Below are 13,944 nucleotides of genomic sequence, written 5' to 3'. Positions count from 1 at the left end.
GCGATGTCAAAACCCCAAGACGATGGCAGGGCTAAAAGACAACAGGCTTGTCTTGTGGTAGGGCTTTTAAAAATCCTGGACCCAGGTGGGACCCGCGGGTCTTGGTCACTCAGGGGCTGGGCCAGGCAACACTGGGGCTGCTCCATTGTGCTCTGACTGACAGACACTGAGGGGCTGGGGGGTATCAGGGGCACAGCACCCCTCGCCAGAGCCAGCTCTGACCCACGCCCTACCACACATTCCGAGCTTCCCGAGATGCCCTGAAACAGACTGCTTTCCCACTCTTTTAGAGCCGGCCACGGGTGACCGTGTGATCTGGGAAACAAAGGGACAAGGCGGTGGCCAGATCTCTCCCAGTAAGGCAGGAGCTGCTGCAGGAGCTCCAGCGGCCGATGAGAGGCGCTGGCGGGCTGGGTCAGCTCGGGCGGCTCCTCCTGCTGCCCGGGGCTCGGCTGGGGCGGAGCGGAGCGCTCCGCGGGCTCCAGCGCCGGCTGCCCCAGCCCGGGAACCCGCTCGCTTGGCGAAATTCACTCGGAAGCTGTTTGTGATGGCGAAATGCAATTTTTCTGAGTGGATACTGTTGCAAGCCCAGAAAAACAAACAAAAAAAAAACCCCTAAAATGCCCAACAGGCAAAAAGCCAACTGCCCAAAACAAGCCCCCTGAAGCAGAGCCTGCGCCTGCAGCAGCACTGCCAGGCACAAGCGCAGGCTGGCTCAGGTGCCCCAGCCTTGTAAAGGGACCCGGGGACCGGCAGCTCCCAGCTGCCCTAAAATGCCAGATCTTGGAATCTGCTGGGTCTGAGAAAGACAGTAACAAGTTTGGGGCTGAGACAGATATGGAATATAATAACACTCTCTGTTACCCACCACAAGCATATAGCCTGAACTCAGTTCTCAGAATCTCTTCAAATAGATTCATAACAAACATAAGTTATCCTGATCATGAGCTTATGCAAAAGAAAAATTCAATCCTTTATGAAGAACGATTAAAACCAAAACTCCTTTTTGTCACATTTTAGTAGACTTACTTACAATTCTGTAAGCTTTTACAACTAAGATCATAGCCATAATCATATATCAGAAAATGCCTAATACATTTTTCTCTTGTAAGAACTTAAGGTTAGTGTCGTATTAGTTGGCAAATTTTCAGTTCTTTCCTTTTTCTGATTATCATGATCTTCTAGGATAGGTTTAGCTATGGATTTTAATTTTTCCTAGTCTCTGCTAGAAACAGAATGTAGAGATGACACATACTACTACAGGGGCAGTGACACTGACTAAAGAAGAACCAAATTATGTGCAAAAAAGCCAAAATAATTGTTTGTTTTACAGGAAATAAAACTAAAAGCAAATTTTTGTCGATAAAACTTTATAATTTGAACAGAGGATGAATTTTCTCATAACTGTACCATAAATTTGTTAATATATTAGTATGATAAACTTACAGCCATGTTCCTTAGTAAACTTAATAGACTAGACTAGATGAATAATTTGAGATTTTATCTTCCCATTATCCTAATAATGAAATAATATGTTTTGCGAGCCACCCATGCTGTGAAAATTAAGTAAGATCTTGTCCACAGGTTACATTTAAGGAAATTACATTGCAATAAATTTTAAATACTAATGAGTGTTGTTTCAATCTAAAAATACAACTGTTAAAGACTTTCTTAGATAAAACAAGAATCAATTGCCTCTATAAGACACAAGGACGGGCCATGTTTTTCTAATGTAATTTTTATTGGCCTTGTGAGTTAACAATCACATATGTTTTTGTAAGTCCAGTATTAATTTTTTAAATAAGATGGTAGGAAAGGTATAAGATACATATTCAACTGGTACAACTTACAAATAGCTATGCAAGTTTGAGAGATTTGGGCAAGAATTGCCTGTTTGGGGCTTTCCATGGGAGAAAGAAGACATTTTCCTGAAAAGACATTTGCCATTTGCTTGTCTCTGCCAAGCCACAGGAGCTGTGGTTAGGAAGGTTTTCCTTGTTAGCATACTTAAATAGAGTAGTAATAAACTTGTAAAAACAAGTTGCTTGCTTTGTAAAAAGAATAACACTGCTAAAAAAATCCTTCATAACTTTTATGTGACAGGTCAAAAGGATGAATCTCACAAAAGAACAGTTAATTGACTGTTTTCTTCTTATGGGAAAGAACTAGGTGTCTCCAAATTAAATGTGGACAACTGCCTAAACACAGGAAAGGCTGCCTTTGAAATACTTTGTACAGGAATATATTTGGAAAACTGCCTCTCTGGAACAAGGAATATTAGGAGGGTATTCTTTATTATTTTTTTAAAAGTCATGAGTCACAGTATATTAAAATAAATAAAAAAGAGATGGAAGAGAAAGCTAAAAGCCTAAATGAATCCATCAGTCTAAAGGACCACTTCTGCAAATGTCCATGGTTAACTTTATGCACTTACTTTGTCTTGGACTTTCATATTTGAAAAATTCTCATTCCAGAACAAACATAATGCAAAATGGCCAAGCTATTTGCATGCCCTGGACAATCTGCATGCTATGACTACACAGAATCTCTGCACAATTTTAGTATTAGTGATGCATTTCTTTCTCAGAGTTTTTTCCTCAGTCATGATTAATCTTAGTAAACTGAGCTGTTGCAACAGTGTATTTGTTCTGTGAAACACCTAATGAGCACAAGAGGGGCAGTATAAAATAATAATAATAGATCAAAAGTACTAGCATTTACTTTTGGCTTAGTAAAACAGTCTGATAAATTATTCCCTTCAGTGTTTCTCTGTTATTGCAACACAGTACCTTGAAAGTGATATATTGGCACAAGCGATTGTGTTCTACCACAGGGCAATTAGGAGGTCCATTTAAACAGCTTTATCATATGCACACATAGCTTGATTAATTTTCTAATCAAATGTTCCAGGAAATCATTAACCATGACATTAAACACTGTTCTGCTAATTATACTCTCCACAAAGAATTCCAATATAAATTTACAAAACATCTATAGAAAGGTGCCAAAGGATGAAACAGTTTAACTTATACAAATAATTACGGCATCTACTCTGCGTGGCCCCACAGCTCCTCGCCCTGCAAAGGCTGAGTCTGGGGCTGAATTCTGCTGTGTTTCACCAGAACTCTGTGTACTGGCAGATGTTACATTTTGTAGGTCACTGCCTGTGTAAGTCATGGTGAAGGACTGAATGACTGAATGAAAAGAAATTCTTCTGTTTAGGAAATACTCTAGAGGTATAAATGCTGAGTATTAGCATTTTCTTAATGATCCCTAACACTAAGATTTGGAAATAGATTTTCTCCTACATAAGTCTCCAGTTTGCATCATTATTCTAACTACTTTAATTTAAAATAAAGATAAATGCAAGGTATTGATTGTAGTAATGAGAATTCAATTGCCTTGTAAACCATATGCAATTTGCTAGTTTACAGCATAATGAAATCTCTATTTATGTATTTCCCCGTAAACCACAGTGTCTTGCAGGTCTTTCAGTGATGGAAAACAACAGATTGCATTAAACAAATGCAGACTGTAGGTACACCTGTTCTTTTGGCCTTGGCAGAACAGTTAGCAGCTCCTCCACACAGACTGTGTCCATCACAAAACAGAAACTCAGCCGCAGGAGGATGATGGAAACACTGCCACTACTTTGGATAGGGACTGTGTCTCTTCTGTGTCATTCCACCTTCTTAACCCAATACTTCCAGGCTGGTATAAAAGTAAAAGGAGAAGTATTAATAATAGATAATACATATAGGTATGTATGTATATCTCTGTATGTATTGCTCTCTACAGCTACCAGAGAAGAGGTTCTCATGGAAGTGGGGGCCAGTCTCTACTGTGACTGCAGGGACAGGACCAGAGGAAATGGCCTAAAACTGAGACAGGGGAGATTCAGATCTGTGGAGGGATGGAATGTAGGAGAATAGTGCAGAAGGCAATCTCACCCCTGAGGAGTTGCAGCTGCACTAATCACCAAAGGTTAGGAAACAGGCCTGCCCTTAATAGGCCACAGCTGTGTCCAGTAAGAAGAAGAGTGCTACAAAAGCGTGGGTGAGGAGTTGTTGGAGTTTGTTGGTTGTGCTGTGAAGGGAGTGGGGGGTTTGTGGCTGTAGTGAGAAGGAGTCAATGCTGTGAGGAGGTGCCCATGAGAAACCACCAAGAAGGTATGGGACTTTTGCAATACGATGACAACACAGATCAGGCATTAGAAAATTATTTTCACTGTTCAGATGGGCAAGTGTAGAAATAGGTTGCTTGGGGAGGTGATGGAGTCCCCGTCCCTGGGGGTGTTTTAAGAGGTGGTTTGGATTTTTGGACTGGATGATTGTAAAGGTCTCTTCCAAACTCGATGATTCTACGATTCTGTATAATAATGTATATTTACATATAAAAGTCAGTGTTCTAATGATATAAAAAGGTTATATAGAAATAGGTGAACCATTTTTCACCTGTTAAACAGCGGCTTGAGGTAAGGAATCAGAATTTTTAACAAAGCCACTTGTTGGCAATCGGCATCCTAGGCCAAAGAGGTGAGGAGCTCGCCCCGTGATCAGATCCCGAGCATTCAGGCTGCAGAGAAGACAGGATTTGCACGATGAGCTCTCCCCTCCGCCGTGTGTCCGTGCGCGCACCCCGGAGGCGCCGTTACCGCGTTACCGCACCCCGCGGGCCGCTCCCGTTCCCGGCGGGGCGGGGCCCGGCGCGAGCGGCTGACTCACCGCGCACGGGCGCAGCTCCCACCAACCGGGAGGCGCCGCCGCGGCTGCGCGGGCGCGGATTGGCCGGGGCGGGCGGGCGGGGGCGGGGCCGGCGGTGGCGGGACGGTTCGGACGGCGCGGACGTTGCCGCGCTCCGCCAGCCGCGGCCGTTGGGAGCGCGCGGCGCGGGCGTGGCGTGATTAGAGCTTCTCCCGGCTAAATCCTGCGCTGCGCTGAGGCCGCGGCTTTAGCGCTCAGCCCCGCTCCTCCCCCCGCGGCGCCCTGCTGGCCGAGCCCAGCTAAGCCGCGCTAATCGCGGGCGCCCAGCTCGGCCGGGGCCGTCGGGCCTGGGCCCGATCGCGGGCGGCGCTCCCCCCTGCCCATGTCCCTTCCTCGCTCGTGCTCGGCCATGGAGCCTCCGCGGCCGCGCTACTGCGCCCCGTCCCCGCCGCCGGGTCGCGGCGGGCGGGAGAACAAGGGGCTCCGTCCCCGGAAGGGCCCGCCGGGCACCGGGAGCGCCGGGGGCCCCGAGGAGGCGGCGGACAGCAGGAAGCCCAAATTCGTAAGTACGAGCCGGTGCCGCGGCGGGGGTGCCCGGGGAGTGGGGCCTGGCGGGCCTGTGCCCAGGGGGCCCGGCCGGGCCGGCGGTGACAGCCCCGTGTCCGTCCCCGCCGGGGCCAGTCAGTGCCCTGGGCCCGCCGAGACCGGGCAGAGTGGGAGTACGTGGCACAGTCGAGTTCAGCTGGGCTTCCAAGGCTGATCCCGCCTAGTCCAGCTCGCCTCTTGCTCGCCCCTGTGAAAGGGTGCAAGAAGTTTTCAGTTCTCTCCCGAGAACCTCATCGCAAAGGTTCATTGCCTTTGCTTGCTGCGTGACAGCTCTGGTTGCAAGGGGAATAGAACAGATTTCCAGCTCTTAAACGGTGTTACTTCTAATAGGATGTGGAGTTTGGTTTGTTGTGGTTCTTTGTTTTTTTGGTTTTTTTTTTTTTTTTTTTAACTTGAGTGATATAAACTCTACAGTGTAAAAGCTGTCTTTGAATTTAAAGGACTTAGTGAAGTTCTCTTTGGTAGGCCCGCTTTTACAAGCTTTTGGCTAGCCCACCAAGAAACTGGGAAACTCAAGGTGGCTTGTCATGAGATAATGTGTCTGCAAGATGTGCTCTAACCAAAGCGTATCCAGAAATAACCAGTTTTTGTTTGGACATGATGAAAATTCCAAGCATTAGAGTTGGGACCAACGTATATTCTACAGGCCTTGTATCCACACAATCAATTGGGTTGGAAAACACCTCTGAAATCATCAAATCTAATCTGACCACCACCATGTCAACTTGACCGTGGCACCAAGTGCTGTGTTGAGTCTTTCCTTAAACACTTTCAGGGATGGTGACTCCACCACCTCCCAGGGTAGCCCATTCCAATGTCTCATCATCCTTTCTGTGAAGAAATTCCTCATTATGTCCAGCCTAAACATCCTGCGGTGTAGTTTGAGACTGTGTCCTCTTATCCTGTTGCTGGTTGCCAGGGAGAAGGGGCTGAACCCATCTGGATACAACCTCCTTTCAGGGAGTATCTGCCGCATGCAGAGGAAATGCATCCTGTGCTCATATTCAGGTGATGCATGTTGAGCTTTGTTCAGCTGTCCCTGATCCCACCTGCTCTAAACTGTATTTGTTACAAATAATTACAAAAGAGATACCATAACGTTTATATTAGACTCTTGATTCTAAGGTGTATTTATGAAATGTTCAGTACTTGAGTGCCTGGCACTTGTGCACAGGTTCAAAAAAGTTAGCCAATAAGCGGTATCAAACAGGCTGGCCAGACCTGTTCTGGAGGGTCACAGCGTGCTCCTGGAATATTCCTGTTTGCTGCAATCTTTTTGTATTGTGGCTGCAGACTGTTTGAACCATGTCCCTGTGCCTTTTTCTGTATGTGAGAATGGGCATAAATGAAACTGACCGAGAGCTTCATGGTTATAAATGAAGCTGACCAAGAGCTATTTGCTTGGCTTCCTGTGTATCTATCCACTGGGGACACGTGTGTTTTAGTCAGGAAGGTGACATGGCCCCTCACTTGATGAGGCTTTCAAAAGGGCTCATGATTGTTCTTGTGTTCTGAGTTAGAAATAGCAGCAAGATATTCTCAAGAGGTCAAAACATCAAAAGAGACTTTACTGGCAACCTCAGACAATCAAAGATCTTTGGCAAAAGGTTTAGTGCAACATTCAATCAACATAAAATTCATCTCTAAGCATTGACTTAGCTCATTCGACTTGGCAGACTTTAAGCCCTTTTAAGTTACTCAGAAATTCTAAGAAGTGGGAATTAGAAGAAAAAGGAGAGGAAGACAAAAAAAGATATAAAAAAGGACACATATAGCTACCAGCTGCTGGGTTCCAGCAGTGCTCAGCTGACAGAAGTTCCAAGAGGAGATAGGGTGAAGACATGTGCTTGCCTTCTGTTCAGCATTAAATACCCCTTGGCCTTCTGGGGCCCCTCCCCCAGGTGGGACTGCTGTTTGTTTGGCTGCTCTGGAGCTGGGTGAGGGGCTCCAGAGGCCAGGTGTGGAGCATTGCCTCCTCTGTGCCAATGACTGGCAGCCGCTGTGGGGCTGGGGTACTCCAGGAGTGGGGTGTGTGTGCAGAGCAGGGCATCCCCATCGCCAAGGCAAGGCCCAACCAGCCCCTTGCCCCCCACACACATGTACCTCAAAATGTCTCGTGACCCCAGATCTTCCTAGTCTCTCAAAATATGCTTTAGTATATGATCTGCGAGGAGAAACCTGTGTGGTCTGGCCACTGTAAAAGATTGGATGGTGTTGTTGCTGTATGAGTTGAGAGTTGGATTATTCCTTTTGTGAGAGTCATGGATTTTTGTGTGTTTGTGACTGACAAGCGCTCTGGGTCAAGAGAGTTAAATTACTACTAGTACTTTAACTGCCAAGTTCTTATGCAGATATCACAATGGTTTTCATTTTTTCCTATAATTATGTGCTAAAACAGAAGTAGTGTATTGCTGTCATGTTCAGTTTTGCTAATCATGTGTTAAAAGGGCAGTGCAATAGTTACTATGGAGAAGAACATGGATAGATATGTGATAAAAGCCATTGAGACTTTTTTCTTAGATGAAATCTCATCTTTTCAGTGAAAGCAGGCCTTTTCTCTGGTGCAGGTGAGTTGGGTATATATGTCTAGGACTCCCAGGCTGTGCAAGGGTGATTTTGATAATGTTTCAATATAGGTATCAGCTGGCTGTTTTTTTAAGGTCATGGTGTTGAGGTCACAGCTACAGAAAATAAAGGAGGTTGAATTTGGGGTTCTGACTCAGGTTTGTAGGGTATATAATAATCTTGTAGGTAGGTGTGAATTTTGATAATTTTTTTTTTGCCTCTTCCTGTTCCCCTGCCCAGTTTCTTTTTAAGCAGGGATAGATGAGAATGCCCTTAATTCATGAGAATGCTTTGTCAAGCTGCAATTTTCAAAAGCACCATAGTTCTAATGATAGTCCTATTTTCATCTTTAAATAATGTCTTAAAGCAAAGATTTTATCCTTGGATGTTGATAGGGACTGCAGAATTATGGATTGAACATGGATTGTATTCTAGGTGTGCCATAAACTCACTGGCTGACCTTATTGCTCTCTACAGCTGCCTGGAAGGAGTCTGTAGTGAGGTGGAGGTCAGTGACCTCTCCTTAGTAACAAGTGACAGAACAAGAGGAAAGGGCCTCAAGTTGGACCAGAGTAGGTTTAGATTGGGTATTAAGTAAACTTTCTTCACTGAAAGGGTGGCCAGGCACTGGAAGAGGCTGCCCAGAGAAGCGGTTGGGTCACCATCTCATAAGGTGTTGCAAAGATGCATAGATAGTGATGGACTTGGCAGTGTTTGGTTTATGGTTGGGACTTGATCTTAGAGGTATTTTCCAACTTGTCTTCTTTGCATCTAACTCTTTCTGTAATACATCTTCAATGTAATTTTAATAGTTAAATTAGTTTTGTGTCCGAATGTGTAAAGCCTGACTCTCATGCCTTTGGGCTCTCTGTAATCCAGTTTTAGATTTAGCTTATGCCCTTTTCTCTGTTTGGGGTATTTAGAGTGCCATACCTCATGTTACCTCAGTTTTATTTCTATCTGTGTACATTTGTCAGATTAAAGTAGCTGTTAGATTTATTGACCTCAAGTAATACAGATTATGTGAATGTAATATTTCTCAGTGTTCAAGTCTTGAAAATAAGTTCCAGGTTGGACCCTTCCAGTCAATGCAACATATTGATCTGTCATAGCAGATATGCTAATCTGGAAAATAATTTGATTCCCTGACAAACCTTGAGGTAAAATTGGATTGCTTATTGACAAAGGTGACATCATTAACATGCATCTCAGTTTTTTTCTCCCTTCTAAAGAAAATTCTTTTTTTAAGTGAGGAAAATACAGTTTTTTAAGATGCATATGAGGGATGGAGGGGGGAGAAAGAGGCATTGGAATCAGCCACTATAATTGTTTAGCCCTGTCAAATGAGGCCTTGATGGACTCTTTTTGAATAAACTTCTCAAAAGAAGTGAATGAGTTTCAAGTCTCAGTTGTCTTGGTTCTTTTGCAGAATAATTTTAGATACTTTTTTTTGGAAGAGTGATGGTTCATTTTGAGGCACATACCAGCATGACTTTGTTCAACAGGTCCAAGTTTTTAGAGGAGTGGGACTTCTAAAAGGGTAAAAGAATTTCTGTGGTACTGTGGTATACTTCAGCTTATTGAAAGCTCATCCCTAAACCCCTTGTCGTTTAGGATCTTGTGAAAAGAGGAAATCTACAGAAGGATGGCAGATATTTAACCTGTTCTCTATGTATACATTGATTGAGCAAGAAACATCTGAAATCTGCTAGGACAAGGTGGGGCAAAAAGCAATTGTTTGCCACTTGCTCTCCTTTATTTCCCCCCTTCCCCCACCTTAGTAATGTTTGAAAAACATTACAGTGCGTGCTGTATTATGTGACTTCCAACTGCACTTTACTAATGCTACTTGTAGACAGTGGTCCTCAAGAGATCAACTTCAATTTTTAGCTCAAATTAGAGGTGTTTCTATTAATTTCAGTCTAGTGTTGACCTGACTTCAGTGCCTTTCAGGTTATGTTTTTGATTAAGTTCTTTATGAAATATATGAGTCAAGAAGGGTTTGTTTACACCAATCTGTTAAAAATAGACAAATTAACAGTTGCATTTAACAGTGTCTATAACTCAAAGAAAGATGTAGTTAAGAGGGAAAGGACTTCCATTTCTCTGGCATAGAGTAGAAAGGTAAGACCAATCTGTGTCAATATCTTTAATTACAAAGTGACTGAATTATTGCTGCAGTTATGCTGCAGTGTAAGACCTTGAATCTACATTAGTCTTTTAAAGAAATGATTGCTGAACAGATGTTACCTAAAACACTTTATCGCAGCTTTGTAAAATTGTAAATTCTTCATGCTGTTATTTTTGTTGGCATGAATTAACACTGTGGGTTATGATACTAAATTTTAGTGCTGTGTTATAGCACTTTGTTATATGATCTTACCTGTAAGCACCAATTTTGAGTTTAACTCATCAATGCCTAAAGAATATCACTGTGTAGAACCTGTCATGTTAAGGTAGTTTTGCTCCTGATTGCTTTTCAGACTGCTTTTCAAGCAGCAGAGACAGAGTGTGTGATAAAGCCATTATCTAAATGCTGAAGTAGTATATTGGAAATTAAAAGCAAGAAATGGTGTGCAGTTTGTAAATTGCATTTTCAGACTGAGGTAGCAAAATTACTGAGGGAATATTGTTACAAAGGAGACCCTAAAGTGATTGCATTTTCTGTAATCATCCCATTAACTTTTCTCTGAGTCTACAGGTTTCCTTCAGTCCTTGATTTGGTCTTCTACTTGTGTTTCTGCTGGAGAATATCCTTTGGGGGAAAAAAACAGCTAGTGTTGAATCTCTTTTTGGTGATAATATTAATGGCAATGCATTCTTGCTCACTTAAAATTTACAGAGATGCAGAGGGTTGTGATTATATGAACATCCTAGTCTTCATTTGTCTGGTTTCAGTGTTCATATTTTGTTGGTCTTTCTGTTATAGTAGCAATGCCCATCCCTGCCAGGCATGATCTGAGTTTAAGTACCAAACAATCTGTGTTTAAACTATATGCTTACATTCAGAAAGTTAGATGAGCAGCATCACTTTGTGCTTGTGCCCCGGTGAAAAGACCACTTGTGGAGAATGTAGATGCTGCTCCTTTTGGTGGAGTGCTAAAACTCTTAGATGATACAGACTATACTCAGTATTGTACTAGGCTGGTCTTCACTGGTTCCGGCCCACACTGCCCTGTAGTGCTGGTGGAAAAGCTGAAGACATGGGATCAGAGTCCAACGTGAGATGTCATTATCCTGAATTCTGATCCTGTTTCCTTGAACTGCTTGTACCCCACCTAGAGAGAATTTTGTCCATAAATATGCATATGTAAAGGAAGGGAAATAGATGTAATGACACAAAAGATCAGACTAGTACTGTTGATCCAATTAAGTAGGATTTGTCATTGCTTTGCTTCACTGTCTCTACCTGGATTTGAGTGCGGTAATTATATAGGCAATCCCTCAAGTTATTACATTCTATCTGGCAGATGAACTTCAAGTATGTACTGCTGTTTGGATGTGCAATATAAGATCATCATCATCTTGTGTGTTGATACCTGGGCAACAAGGTAATGTTGCCCCATCACCCTCCCTGGTTTGCCCCTCCTCCCTTCCTTGCTTTTGATGCCGAGGCTTTTTGTGCAAAAAGCTGTAGCTATGCGGAAAGAAGTAGTTACTTTGTAACAGGTTGTGTGAACGAAGCATTTTTTAGGAATCAGCAGATTTAGCAGAACAAGCTAACTGCAAAAAGCTAACCACTGGCTGTTTGAGCAGACAAGCTTATAGAGCATGTGCAGAGACAGAGGTGAAAAGTTCACACCCGAGGAAGACTTCTGAGCCTTCATCCAAAACGACCACCAGGAGGCTGATGACCACCTTGTTCAGAAACCACGTATGTGCTACAAGAGCTTCTGTAATCACTAGAAAATATGGAATTAGAAATTAGAATATGATAATTAGAATATATGTAATTAGAAAATAAGTTACAATGTGAAGGTTAGGAAAGTATAATATGTGCATTAAGTAGAAAAAGTATAAAAGCTTATACTGTGTGAAGAATGGAAGAGTGAGTTTGTGGTGGAGCTGTCCCACTCATTCCTGGCACTGAATAAAAAAATACCTGCTCCGTAGGCCTTATTCTGTGGAGTACAGTTTTCTTGCTTAGTTTTCAGGCATAAGTATGACAATAAGATTCTTTACTGTGGATGTATATGAAGCTTATAGTGTTTGGCTTCTTTTAGCTGGGTGGTGTGAAAGTTGCCTCACACCTGTCTTCATCATGTGTGACCTTTTCCAGAGGCACAGTACTCTTTCTGTCTCCGGAGCAGTCATCTTGTTGCTGTGCTTGTGTTGTGGAACTCGGCCCTTGTATCCTGCTGTACCTTTCAGCTTCTGTTTAAGACTCTCACTATCTTTGGAGTTTTGCCAGCTCATCAAGAACACAGTATCACATGGTGCATGTGTGTGTATATCCTCTGTCTTATGACACAGGTTATTTAACAGTATGCCTGAGGGACATCATCTCCCATAAGGGCTAATTCTGTCAGATTGCTTGCTTTCTTCAAAAATGATTTACCCGTGTATTTCTTTCTCATTGGACTTAGCTTCAAGAGAACTGCTTCTACTCAATTGCAAAACAAAATGACCTCTTCCTCTATGTCCTAGACTAAAAACTAAGGTACACTGAGGAGTGCAATTTTAAAATTTAGCTTATAAAAGTGTTTGTATATCTGAAGACTAAGCAATGGTGTTACTTCTGCTTTTCTAACTGTAGGTGCAGCTGACAAATCTCTCCTTCTGAACTGTCCTGAGTAACTCTTTAATCTTGTAGTGCTTTTGTATATCTCTGACTAGAAAACACAATGTCAGCATATTTAAAATATTGATAATTTGTCTTTCAGTTTTGCATATCTACTTTCTACATGATAAACAGACTGGAGTAACACTTGTACGTAGCTCCTATGCCTTCAAATAAATAATTTTGTTATTGTGGAGTAGTTCATGGAAGGCTCAGAATAGCATAGAAATATTTTCATCCATTGTAGCATTGAAGTAGTATTCTGTAAAATTACTTAATGTTTTTGGCAGTGACTGAATATTATAGGAATATTACTTAAGTCATATTTATTTACTTGCAGGCCTGTGTTTAAGGCAACCTGTTCACTTGAGCAGAATGTCTTTTGTGAGCTGATATATCTGAGCCTGAAAATAGAAATATGTCCCTGTGGTAATAAAGCACTCCAGCCTCTACCTGGTATTTACCTGACTCCTAGTCTAGTTATTTGTACCCTTACTAGAAATATGTTTTCTTCGGCTGTCAAGAGTAAAAATATGCTCTTGTTCTTGAGCCACAGCACTCCTCTATATGCAATGCCATTAAAAGATCCAGTGTGGTGTGTTTCTTTGTTGTGGTTTTTGTTGTTAAGACCACATGCAATGTTCCACGTATCTGTATCCTTGAATGCTGTAGGAGACCAGTAAAGCTATCAATTGATTTTACCTTTCACAGCCTTCTCAGAAGAAAAGGACTAGGTGAGGGAGTGGGGAAAAAGAGATCCCCAGTCTGTTTTAACCAGCCCCTCTGACTGAGAAGCATTATAACATAAAGTTTACTAAATAAGTATTTAGAGATGTCTTACATCAAGTCGTTCAGCCTTTTGAATTCTGAAAGAGCTGAACATTAGGGTGTAGTTTGCATGGCATTTCTTCTCCTCTGTAAAGTCTCTAAATATGTCACCAGTGTTGATATTTGATGCTGGTTAAGTAGATTCTTACTTAAGAACCTGCTTTTTGCGCTTGCCTTCAAACTAGGCTCCACAACTTTTTATGAAAGAAATGCTGATATTTTTAGACTTCTGTACTCTAGGTGTCCAGTAAGATGTAGACTTTGAGAGGAGGCTCATATCTGTATGTTGAATTTGTTATACTGTTTTGGTGCCCTTACTTGTTTGTGTGGTAGTCTTTTTTCACTAATTACTCAGATGATTTGGGTCAGTGAGGTGTTCTGATATACAAAATGGAAAGATTTTCACTCGTTACCATATTAAATTACACTGCTGGATTTCATTACTTAAATGAAAAATAAAAT

General features: G+C 42.4%; 1 protein-coding gene across 3 annotated transcripts in view; it reads left to right on the top strand.

Moving 5' to 3' along the window:
• Positions 1-4,824: 4,824 nt before the first annotated feature.
• The window catches only part of DIAPH3 (diaphanous related formin 3), a 202,356-nt gene continuing 193,236 nt past the window's right edge, over positions 4,825-13,944 (top strand). For all 3 annotated transcript variants that reach the window (XM_074535503.1, XM_074535502.1, XM_074535501.1), the window contains exon 1: positions 4,825-5,265. In XM_074535503.1, coding sequence (XP_074391604.1) covers positions 5,086-5,265 — 180 coding nt within the window. In that variant the 5' untranslated portion in view covers positions 4,825-5,085. The remainder of the gene's footprint in view (positions 5,266-13,944) is intronic.

The sequence above is a fragment of the Zonotrichia albicollis genome, chromosome 2 (assembly GCF_047830755.1).
Source record: "Zonotrichia albicollis isolate bZonAlb1 chromosome 2, bZonAlb1.hap1, whole genome shotgun sequence".
NCBI lineage: Eukaryota > Metazoa > Chordata > Aves > Passeriformes > Passerellidae > Zonotrichia > Zonotrichia albicollis.
The sequence above is the reverse complement of the archived record's forward strand: the minus strand, read 5'-3'. Positions and strand labels throughout refer to the sequence as shown.